Source organism: Sorex fumeus, unplaced genomic scaffold (assembly GCF_029834395.1).
Source record: "Sorex fumeus unplaced genomic scaffold, SorFum_2.1 ptg000309l, whole genome shotgun sequence".
Classification (NCBI taxonomy): domain Eukaryota; kingdom Metazoa; phylum Chordata; class Mammalia; order Eulipotyphla; family Soricidae; genus Sorex; species Sorex fumeus.
In genome coordinates, this window is record NW_026606366.1 from 138,655 (window position 1) to 149,824 (window position 11,170).

Consider the following 11,170-nt stretch of genomic DNA (forward strand, 5'->3'; position numbering starts at 1 on the left):
CCCTAATCCCCCCGAGTTTATCTTTAACCTTTCCTTTGTGTTTTACCTCTCATTGTCACAGTTCCCCGCGTCAGTCTTGGTTACTTCTAAGCCAAAACTTGCTGGGAATTCCGAACTGTGTATTTGTAGAGAATTGTCCGCTTTCTAAACTCCCCCTCTAGCCTTTCCACATTTTACCAGAGAGCAATGTTCTTGGCTTAAACACAGAAAGACTGTTAATGCAGTTCCTGATATTTGGGAGTTGATTGGCTCTGAGTAGTTCTACTCTTGGGTATCCATCACAATTACTTGACTCAGGCTTCAGCTGCTGCAGTTCCTAACACCCCAAAAGGGAAATCCCATCGTGGGACTGGGATGAACCCCGGGCGAGTGGTGGAGCTAACCCGGCATCAAAATGGGACATTTTGGGGGCTGGAGCGATAGCACAGCAGGTAGGGCGTTTGCCTTGCACGCAGCCAACATGGTCGACACAGGTTCGATTCCCAGCATCCCATATGGTCCCCCGAGCACCACCAGGAGCAATTCCTGAGTGCATGAGCCAGGAGTAACCCCTGAGCATCGCCGGGTGTGACCCCAAAAAAAGCAAAAAAAAAAAAAAAAAAAGGGACATTTTGGTGGTGAAGAATGGGCACTGGTGAAGGTACAGGTGTTTCATTGTATGACCGAGACTTAGACCCGAAAGCTTTGTAACTGCTCTCACAGTGATTCAATAAATAAAATTATAAAAAAAATGATTAAAAAAAAAGGAAGGTGGAGTTCATGCCCAATTCAATCAGCTAATCAGTGGCTGAATAAATAGCAGTACTCCTACATAAAAAAAAAATGGGACAGTCTAGAAAGCATGATCTTAATGCAAGCTATTATGACTTAAAACTCAGGACCCAGGGTTGGAACAATAGTACAGCGGGTAGGGCGTTTGCCTTGCACATGACCAACCCGGGTTCGATTCCCAGTAGCCCATATGGTCTCCCAAGCACCGCCAGGAGTAATTTCTGAGTGCAAAGCCAAGAGTACCCCCCTGTGCATCGCTGGGTGTGACCCAAAATGAAAAAAAAAAAAGACTCAGGACCCCCATGGGGTAGGACAAGGACAAGCTGAACTTGCCTGAGAACTTGGACTGGGATTTACGTAAAAATCTCGCTTGCTCTCAGAGCCCCGAGAACTAAGTTTTAGAATCTATAATCTATATCTCTTGCTGCATTTATCCAAATAACTGCAAGTATTAGTAAGAAGTAAACTTCATTGTTTAATATGTACAACTTAAGGGAAAAGGTAAAGGTAAAGGCCCTCCCGTTGATCGTCGATTTGCTCGAGCGGGCCCAGTAACGTCTCCATCGGAGACTTTGTTGTTACTGTGTCTGGCATATCCAATACTCTCGGTAGCTTGCCGGGGCTCTCCGGGTTGGAGCGATAGCACAACTTAAGGGAAAGAGAAAATCAATACAGATGTCCCTGGGAGACAGAGTGTCCCCTTGAGTTGATCTCCCCCAGAGAATTGTCTCTGTTGAAATGTTTCACCTCTGTGAATGATCAACCACACCTACGTGCAATCCAACACCTCAGACCCCTTCAGATGTTCTGTGAGTATGCTAACCGCTCCGCAGTAAACAGGCCATTTCCCCCATTAAACAGCCCGTGATCCCCCCCCCCCCCATCTCTTTGTTCCTCTGCTGGAGTGGTGGCACTCACGCACGTGTCTCAGGAGCCCACACTTTGTGAACTCACAGCCACGTGTGTGAGACTTGAGCCTGACCTTGATCGAGGAACGCATCGACTCCCAAATCCAAGAAGAAACCATGAAGATAAAGTCACTACTGGCTGACATTTGGTGTGTGTGTGTGTGTGTGTGTGTGTGTGTGTGTGTGAGAGAGAGAGAGAGAGAGAGAGAGAGAGAGAGAGAGAGAGAGAGAGAGGAGAGGCACAACCCGAATTGACCGCATGCAAAGCAAACGCCCTGCCCGCGGTATTATTGCTCCGACCCCTCGGCTGACCTTTGTACAGATGTGTTTTTGCGTGTGGGGAATTTTGGTCTGGTTCAGATCTTGAGTCACAGCTAGGGGTGCTTGGGGTCTACACAGGGCCCAAGGTTTTGCATGTGCTCCAGACCACTGGACACTCCAAAAGAGCTTTCTAGTGGTAAAACACAGGCATGGGCCCTGAAGTTGACCCCAAGCATGGCATGGCCTCTAAGTGTGGCTTCAGGGACCCCCAGAAACTTCATGCGTTTAGGGTCACACCCAGCAATACTCAGGGGTTACTCCTGGCTCTGCACTCAGGAACTACCCCTGGCAGTGCTCGGGGGACCATATGGGATGCTGGGAATCGAACCAGGGTTGGCCGCATGCAAGCAAACGCCCTACCCGCTGTGCTATCGCTCCAGCCCCCACCCCCAGAAACTTCATGAATCTCATTCCAGCTTGAAATTATTTTCTTCTCCTCCTCCTCTTCTTCCTCCTCCTCCTCCTCTCTACAGAGCTAGGTAGCACTGTAGCACTGTCCTCCTGTTGTTCATCAATTTGCTCAAGTGGGTACCAGTAACGTCTCCATTGTGAGACTTTGTTGTTACTGTTTTCGGCATATTGAATACATCACGGGGAGCTTGCCAGGCTCTGCCATGAGGGCAGGATACTCTCGGTAGCTTGCTGGGCTCTCCGAGAGGGACAGAAGAATCGAACCTGGTTCGGCCGCTTGCAAGGCAAACGCCCTACCCGCTGTGGCACAGAGCTAGGTGAGAGGAGAAAATTGCTTTTCAAGATTCGATGGCTTCGGGCTGGAGAGATAGCACAGCGGGTAGGGCGTTTGCCTTGCGCATGGCCAACCTGGGTTCGATTCCCAGCATCCCATATGGTTCCCTGAGCACTGCCAGGAGTAACTCCTGAGTGCAGAGCCAGGAGTAACCCCTGTGCATCGCCAGGTGTGACCCAAAAAGCAAAAAAAAAAAAAAAAAAAGATTTGATGGCTTGTGTGTGTGACCCCTGTCTTGAAAACACAGGGGCCTGGGGGCTGGAGCGATAGCACAGCGGGTAGGGCGTTTGCCTTGCACACAGCCAACATGGCAGACCCAGGTTCAATTCCCAGCATCCCATATGGTCCCCCGAGCACTGCCAGGAGTAATTCCTGAGTGCTTGAGCCAGGAGTAACCCCTGAGCATCACTGGGTGTGACCCAAAAAGCAAAAAAAAAAAAAAAAAAAGAGGGGCCTGGAAGGGCTGACTGCCTCTCAGGGAACTGACAGAACAGGATCATTATTTCCATTTTACAGATGTGGAAAACAGAGGCCTGTCGCCAGAAAGGAGTTCAGTCCCAATACCTTCTGCCTCCAAGATTCCATGCAGCTGCCCCAGGATGGAGAGGACTTTGTTGGTCAACTCTGGTACCATGGTCCCCTGTCCCGTCAGGTACCTCCTTCTGCAGACATTCTGAGCAGTGGAGGGAGGAACTGAGGGTCACGATCTGTTAAAAAGGGTGCCTGGTTGGGGGTGGGGGGAAGGCTGGAGGGAGAGCACAGTGGGGAGGATGCTTGCCTTGGAGCAGCTGAACCAAGCTCCATCTTCAGCATCCCATGTTGCCCCCTGAACAAACCACCAGGAATGATCCCTGAGTTCAGAGCCTGGCGGAAGCCCTGAGCATCTCTGGGTGTGGGTCCAAAAACAAAAAAAAAGGGGTGGGGGTTGGGCGGAGGACTTGAACTTGGCACATGGCCAGTTTCTATATTTATCTGAAGAGGAGCCTTGGGCCTCCTCAGGGTTGCTTTTTTCTTAAGAGAGGGCTGATATTGGGACTGGAGAGATAGTACCGTGAGTAAGGCTCTCATCTTGCATGCAGCTGAGCTGGGTTCAATACCCAGCATCCCGTTATGGTTCCTCAAGCACCGCCAGAAGTGATCTCTGAGTACAGAGCTAGGAGTAACCCTTGAGCACCACCAGAGCAGACTAATGCTATCTTCTGCTTAACTTTGCTCAAGGATGAAATGAGGTCCCGGAACTGGAGCGATAGTACAGCGGGTAGGGCGTTTGCCTTGCGCGCGGCTGACCCGGGTTCGATCCCCCAGCATCCCAGAGGGTCCCCCAAGCACTGCCAGGAGTAATTCCTGAGTTCATGAGCCAGGAGGAACCCCTGAGCATCGCTGGGTGGGACCCCAAAAAGCAAAATAAATAAATAAATAATAATAAAAGTGACTTAAAAAAAAGAAAGAAAGAAATGAGGTCCCTCTGTTCTCCAAGAGTCAGAGTTATACCTGCATTCTCTGCATGAATCATTCCGTGCCCCCAGGCCTACTGCCAGGCTTGCTTTATCTCTTTTGGGTGCCTCGTACCCTATTACAATGTCAGCCACAGAGGCTGGCAATGACTGCTTTAAAAAGTCACTGTGGGGGCTGGAGAGATAGCACAGCAGGTAGGGCATTTGCCTTGCACGCAGCCAACATGGCCAACACAGGTTCGATTCCCAGCATCCCATATGGTCCCCCGAGCACCGCCAGGAGCAATTCCTGAGTGCATGAGCCAAGAGTAACCCCTGAGCATCGCTGGGTGTGACCCAAAAAGCAAAAAAAAAAAAAAAAGTCGCTGTGGGACTCATCAGTCCCATCTGTTTGGAAGGCTCCTTCGAATGGCTTCCGCCAGAGTAACATTTGCTCAGCCAGCCCGGTGCTTGCACTCAGTTTGGAGGCTGCTGCATTTGTCAGCATGCATTAGCTGGGTAATAAACTTTTCCCAGACCTTCATGGGTGTGTCTGTTCACAGAGGAGCTGGCTGGCATGCAGTGCACCAGAAAGGGGTCAGCTCCCCGTTTTCTCATCTTCCAGCTCCTTGCATCGTATGGATCTGCCCTCTCCTAGGATTTTGGGGAGACCCAGGACACAATAGCAGATATAGACAGCTGGGCAGTGCAGTAGGATTAGGAAGGCCAAGTCTGTGTGGCCTTTTTATTTATTTATTTATTTTTTTGCTTTTTGGGTCACACCCGGCGATGCCCAGGGGTTACTCCTGGCTCTGCACTCAGGAGTCAATCCTGGCGGTGCTCAGGGGACCCTATGGGATGCTGGGAATCGAACCTGGGTCGGCCGCGTGCAAGGCAAATGCCCCACCCGCTGCGCTATCCCTCCAGCCCCCTGTGTGGCCATTTTTATATCCGCGCTCACCCCATTGGTCAGATCTTGTCACGTGGCAGCTCCTAGCTGCAAAGGCTCTTGGGAAATGTAGTCCTGCCGTGTGGCCCTTGTCAAACGTGGGGGAAAGTGATTTGATACAAGAGAAACTGTGTTTCGTTCGGGTGGGGATGGGATGCAGGCAGGCGTTACATAAGTGATACATAAGTGATACATAAGTGATCTGTTGTGCCTAAATCTTCTCTCCAGAAGGCGGAAGCCCTTCTTCAACGAGACGGGGACTTCCTGGTGCGGGCCTCGGGGTCCCGCGGGGGCCAGCCTGTAATTTCCTGCCGCTGGCAGGGCTCAGCTCTGCACTTCGAGGTGCTCCGTGTCTTCCTGCGGCCCCGGCCCGGCCGGCCCACAGCCCTCTATCAGCTGGAGGACGAGCAATTCCCAAACCTGCCTGCCCTGATTCGAAGCTATGTTAGTGGCCACCGGCCACTGTCCCAGGCCACGGGGGCTGTGGCCTGCAGGCCAGTGGCACGACGCGTGTCCATTGGACGCAGTGTCAGCGAGAACACTCTTCTAGACAGCCCAGCCTTGAAAGAGCCTCTCAGGTACTCACACCCTCTCTCCCCTGCATCCCTAGCTTCACTGTGACCCTCCACACCCACCCCTCTCCCTCTCGATTTGGCTGATTCCTTCTAGGGGGACAGTGTGGGGTGACAAGCGTTGTGGGAGGACACTGTGCAGGGTTTAGGACCCTGCTCTGCATGCAACTGTCCCTCTTTGATTCCCAGCACAGCTGATGCCCCCTAAACATACATCCGCCTGCCCCCGCCAGCACCCTGATGGGTTTGATTTTGGAAGAATCGCTGCGCTTAGCGATTATTCCTGACTCTATGCTCAGGGGACTCTATGGGATGCTGGGACCTGAGGGGGCTGGGGGTGGGGAACTGAGCCATAGTACAACAGGTAAGGCACTTGACTTGCACATGCCTGATCCGGGTTCGATCCCCCAGCATCCCAGTAATTCCTGAGTGCACGGCCAGGAGTAACCTCTGAGCATCACTGGGCTGGAGTGATAGCACTAGCGAGTAGGGCGTTTGCCTTGCACGCGGCCGACCTAAGTTCGATCCCCAGCATCCCATATGGTCCCCCAAGCACCGCCAGGAGTGATTCCTGAGTGCAGAGCCAGGAATGACCCCTGAGTATCGCTGGGTGTGACCCCAAAAGCAAAAAAAAAAACAAAAAACAAAAAATAAACCTCTGAGCATCACCGAGTGTGACCCAAAACCAAACCAAAATAATAAAAAAGACAAAAACAAACAGAAAAACCCGAGTCAAACTTGGGCAAAACAAGTGCTTTACCTGCTGTGCTATTGCTCCAATCCTGAGTATCACAGTTTGGTTACGTGATTGGATAAAGGGGTTTCTGGGTATCAAGGGGAGCTGCCCTGCTCAGAATGGGGCTCCCCTCTCTCCTGTCTCTGTCCCCTCCACCCCCCCCCCCCCCCCCGCCCAGGACGAGGAAGTGGAGTGACAGCCAGCCAGCAGGCTTGGAGCTTCTGGGACAGTCTGCAAGTGTCCCCTTTGAATCAGGTGAGGTGCCATGGCTGGTTCTGTCTTTCCTTTTTCTCCCTGCCCGAGTGATCTCAGCTGAACCAGCACTTTGGGGTCTCCATGCATTCAAAGTTCAGAAACACCCAGGAACTTTGTAGGTGCTATTAAATGCCAATTTATAGACCCGTAGTGACAGGACAGTGGGAAGAGTGTTTGCTTTGCACGCAGCTGACCCAAGTTCCATCCCCAGCTTCCCACAGGATCCCACAAGCACCGCCAGAAGTAATTCCTGAGTGCAAAGCCAGGAGTAACCCCTGAGCATTGCTGGGTGGGGCCCAAAAACCAAAAAAAAAAAAAAAAAATTTTTTAAATTAAAATTCAAACTTAGAAGGCATGAGAGTTAGTACAGCGGGTAAGGTGCTTGCTTTGTATGTGGCCAAGCTGGGTTTAATCCTTGACATCCTGTGTGGCCTCTTGAGCAATGTCAGGAGTAACTCCTGAATGCAGAGCCAGGAGTAACCCCTGAGCATCACTGGGTGTGGCAAAAAAGAAGATGGAAATTAGAATTTTTACAATTTTTACAAAGTGCCCATGACCAGCCCGTCACACTGCCTTCTCACCCCAGGGTCAGTCTCCCTTCAATGTGTGAAACCTTCACAATCTATTCCTACCTACCTCAGGGCCTTTGCACTGCTGTTCTGCTCTTCAGAAAGCAAACCCATTCCCTCAACTTCTGTTTGGTTGAGGTTCAGATTGCTTTGATTTGGTCTGGGGCCCACACCTGGCTACCTTCAGAGCTTCCTCCTGGCTCTGCTCTGAGATCACTCCTGGCAGGTGCTTGAATAGGTACCGGGGATTCAACCTGGGTCAACTATAGCAAGGCACTGTCTGCACTGTCCTCCCATTGTTCATCAGTTTGCTCGAGTGGGTCCAGTAACGTATTCATTGTGAGACTTGTTGTTACTGTGTTTGGCATATCGAATATGCCACGGGTAGCTTGCCAGGCTTTGCCGTGCGGGCGAGATACTCTCAGTAGCTTGCCGGGCTCTCCGAGAGGGGCAGAGGAATCGAACCTGGGCCGACCAGCTCAGCCACGTGCAAGGCAAACGCCCTACCCGCTGTGCTATCGCTCCAGTCCAACAAGGCAAATGCCTTTATCCCTGTCCTGTTTCTCAGGCCCCTGCAGCGTTGCTTCCAGAGGTCATAGCCAAAGCCCAGAAGCGGTCAGTGTCCATGTGGGGGGCAGCATTTGTAATGTCAGACTGTTCAAGTTCAAAACCTCACGGAATTACCGCAGGATGCCTGGCTAGTGACTGAATAAGTAATAGTTGGGACCAGAACCATATTACAGCAGGTAGGGCCAATCCGGGTTCAATCCCCTGAGCACCTCCAGGAGTAATTCCTGAGTGCAGAGCCAGGAGGAACCCCTGATCATCGCCGGGTGTGACCGAATAAGTGACAGTCATGCATGCAGCCTCCGACCCCACCCACTCAGCCCCCTTCTCCATGTACCTCTCCACCCAGAAGACACTGCTGTTTTCACGCATCTCCTACCGCGGACTGAGAGTGACCCCACATTGCTGAAAGCCCCAGCCCCCCTGGGAACCATCGCTGACAGCCTCACAGCCTCCGATGGGCAGCTTCATGCCAAGGCGCCGACCAAGCCCCCTCGCACTCCCTCCCTGGCGCTGCCAGAGGCCTCTGGACGTCCCCCAACCTACTGTGAGCTGGTACTCCGCGTGCCGGAGACCCAGAGAACACGCCCTGACCACGGCTGCCCAGAGCCACAGACCACATGGTGGGAAGTGGCCCAGGAGGATGAGGAGAAGGAGAAAGACAGGTATTTCACAAGACCGCAGGTGGAAGTCTCCTTCTGCCCTCCTGAGAACCCCTCCGGCCTGCTGGGTTCCCAGAATCGGCCCCTGGAGCCCCAAGTCCTGCAGAAGCTTCGAGAACTCTTTCTGGAGCACCACGCAGAGAGCACGGCCTTGCACCTGTTGCTTTCAGACTGTCAGGTGGGTCCCTTGCCCGCCGGGTCACCCCCCCCCCAGGCCAAGAACTCCTCCAACTCACCTGACTTTCCACCCCCATCCCACCAACCCCCAGGCCACAGGTCTCCTGGGAGTGTCCAAGACGCAGCAGGACGCGATGGGGGTCACCTCTGGCCTGGAGCTGCTCACGCTGCCGCATGGGCATCGCTTAAGGTTGGAACTATTGGAAAGGTGAGTGTGTGTGTGTGTGTGTGTGTGTGTGTGTGTGTGTGTGTGTGTATCTGTGCAAGTCCCCACCCCTGAGGTCCCCCCACCCATTCCCACCTCTGGGAAAAGAAGGGAATGGACCCAGCCCAATCCGTCCTCCCCCTCCCTTTGCATCAGGGACTCCCCCGCTGCCCCCAGACCCTCCTGCCCTCCGATCCCACAGGCACGAGGCCCTGGCGCTGGCCGCGGCGCTGGCGGTGCTGGGCTGCGCGGGGTCCCTGGAGGAGCGCGCCGCTGCCCTGCGGGGCCTGGTGGAGCTGGCGCTGGCGCTGCGCCCCGGGGCGGCGGGGGACCTGCCGGGGCTGGCCGCGGTCATGAGCGCGCTGCTCCTGCCCCAGGTGCGTGGGGAAGCCGGGCTCGGGGGTGGGGGTGGGGGTGGGGGGGCAGGGTCGCGGAGGAAGCCTGCAGAGGCGAGGCAGACTCGCGGGTCCTGGGTTCTCTCCAAGGTGTCCCGCTTGGAGCGCACGTGGCGCCAGCTCCGCAGAAGCCACACGGAGGCCGCGCTGGCCTTTGAGCAGCAGCTGAAGCCGCTGATGTGCGCCCTGGAGAAGGGCGAGGGTGAGTGTCGTCGTCGGGGAAAGCGATTCCCGACGGCCTGCAAGCGACTCGGCTCACCAAGGTGCCAGAACCGGAGCACCCTAAGTCCTAAGCCCCGCCCAGACTCCTGCTACGGCCCCGCTACTGCACCAGGATCCCGCTTTGCCCGGTCGCTGCACCAGGTCCCGTCCAGGTGCCTCCTCTGCCCCCGCCCCTGCTGTGGCCCCGCCCCTGCTGTGGCCCCGCCCCTGCTGTGGCCCCGCCCCCTGCTATGGCCCCGCCCCTGCGCCAGGATCCCGCTTTGCCCAGGTTCCGTCCAGGTGCCTCCTCTGGCTCCGCCCCTGAACCCGCCCCGCCCCCTGAACCGGCCCCGCCCAGGCGTCTGCTCCAGGGCCCGTCCAGATGCCTCCTATGGCTCCGCCCCTGAACCGGTCCCGCCCCGCCCCTGCTATGGCCCCGCCCCCTGCTGTGGCCCCGCCCCCTGCTATGGCCCCGCCCCTGCGCCAGGATCCCGCTTTGCTGGGTCGCTGCACCAGGTCCCGTCCAGGTGCCTCCTCTGGCTCCGCCCCTGAGCCCGCCCCGCCCCCTGCACCAGGCCCCGCCCAGGACCCTGCTATGGCCCCGCCCCTGAACCGGCCCCGCCCAGTCTGCTCCAGGGCCCGTCCAGATGCCTCCTATGGCTCCGCCCCTGAACCGGTCCCGCCCCGCCCCCTGCTATGGCCCCGCCCCTGCGCCAGGATCCCGCTTTGCCCAGGTCCCGTGCAGGTGCCTCCTCTGGCTCCGCCCCTGAGCCCGCCCCGCCCCTGCTGTGGCCCCGCCCCCTGCTATGGCCCCGCCCCTGCGCCAGGATCCCGCTTTGCCTGGTCGCTGCACCAGGTCCCGTCCAGGTGCCTCCTCTGGCTCCGCCCCTGAACCCGCCCCGCCCCCTGCACCAGGCCCCGCCCAGGCCCCTGCTGTGGCCCCGCCCCTGAATCGGCCCCGCCCAGGCGTCTGCTCCAGGGCCCGTCCAGATGCCTCCTATGGCTCCGCCCCTGAACCGGTCCCGCCCCGCCCCCTGCTATGGCCCCGCCCCTGCGCCAGGATCCCGCTTTGCCGGGTCCGCCCCCTGCACCAGGTCCCGCCCAGGCCCCAGCTATGGCCCCGCCCAGGCGTCTGCTCCAGGGTCCGCCCCCTGCTCCAGGCTCTATTAATCCGGTTCTAGGATTCCGCCCGGCAGCGCCTGTTTTTCGCTTTAATCTCGGTCCTTCTACTGGACCGCACCCTTGACCCGGGTCCAGATCTGTACTAAGTTCAAGCCTCTGGGGCCGACTCCACCTGCCTCTTTGCTTCTCCCCATAGGCTCCGCCTCCTCGCGGCCGTGGCCCCGCCCACACGGCCCTAGGCTCCACCCCCTGCGCTAGGCCACGCCCCGGCCCGCTCCAGCTCTAATCTGTGCACCTTGCTTCGGCTCTTAAGCCTCTCGGCGGGTGGCTGCAGCCCTGGGGTCCCGTAGGCCCAGCCCCGCCCAGAACCTTTGCTCTGCAGGACCCGGCGAGCCGGGCGAGGTGGCGCTGCCGCACGTGGCACCCGCGGTGCGCCTGCTGGAGGGCGAGGAGCTCCCCAATCCCGGGCCGCTAGACCAGAGCTGCGAGCGGCTGCTGCGGACCCTGCAGCGGGCGCGACAGGTGGCCCGGGATGCGCCCAGATTCCGCCAGGTGGCTGCCCGGCGCCTGCGAGGTGAGTGA

The 11,170-nt window shown here is 56.6% G+C and overlaps 1 protein-coding gene across 1 annotated transcript; it reads left to right on the plus strand.

Annotated features, from left to right (window-relative positions):
* The first annotated feature begins 3,328 nt into the window (after window positions 1-3,328).
* SH2D3A (SH2 domain containing 3A) lies at window positions 3,329-11,170 on the plus strand. Its single transcript, XM_056109556.1, has 8 exons — window positions 3,329-3,397; window positions 5,356-5,705; window positions 6,614-6,690; window positions 8,179-8,666; window positions 8,758-8,873; window positions 9,073-9,247; window positions 9,356-9,467; window positions 10,971-11,170. The coding sequence occupies exons 1-8, from the start codon at window positions 3,329-3,331 to the stop codon at window positions 11,168-11,170; spliced, it is 1,587 nt and encodes a 528-aa protein (XP_055965531.1).

What these genes read in the sequence shown, in the direction of transcription:
- SH2D3A (XM_056109556.1), top strand. Translation starts at nt 3,329, where the DNA reads ATGCAGCTGCCCCAGGATGGAGAGGACTTTGTTGGTCAACTCTGGTAC. An exon ending in ATGGTCCCCTGTCCCGTCAG is followed by an intron (nt 3,398 to 5,355) that starts GTACCTCCTTCT and finishes TCTTCTCTCCAG; the next exon opens with AAGGCGGAAGCCCTTCTTCA. An exon ending in CGCCCTGGAGAAGGGCGAGG is followed by an intron (nt 9,468 to 10,970) that starts GTGAGTGTCGTC and finishes TTTGCTCTGCAG; the next exon opens with GACCCGGCGAGCCGGGCGAG.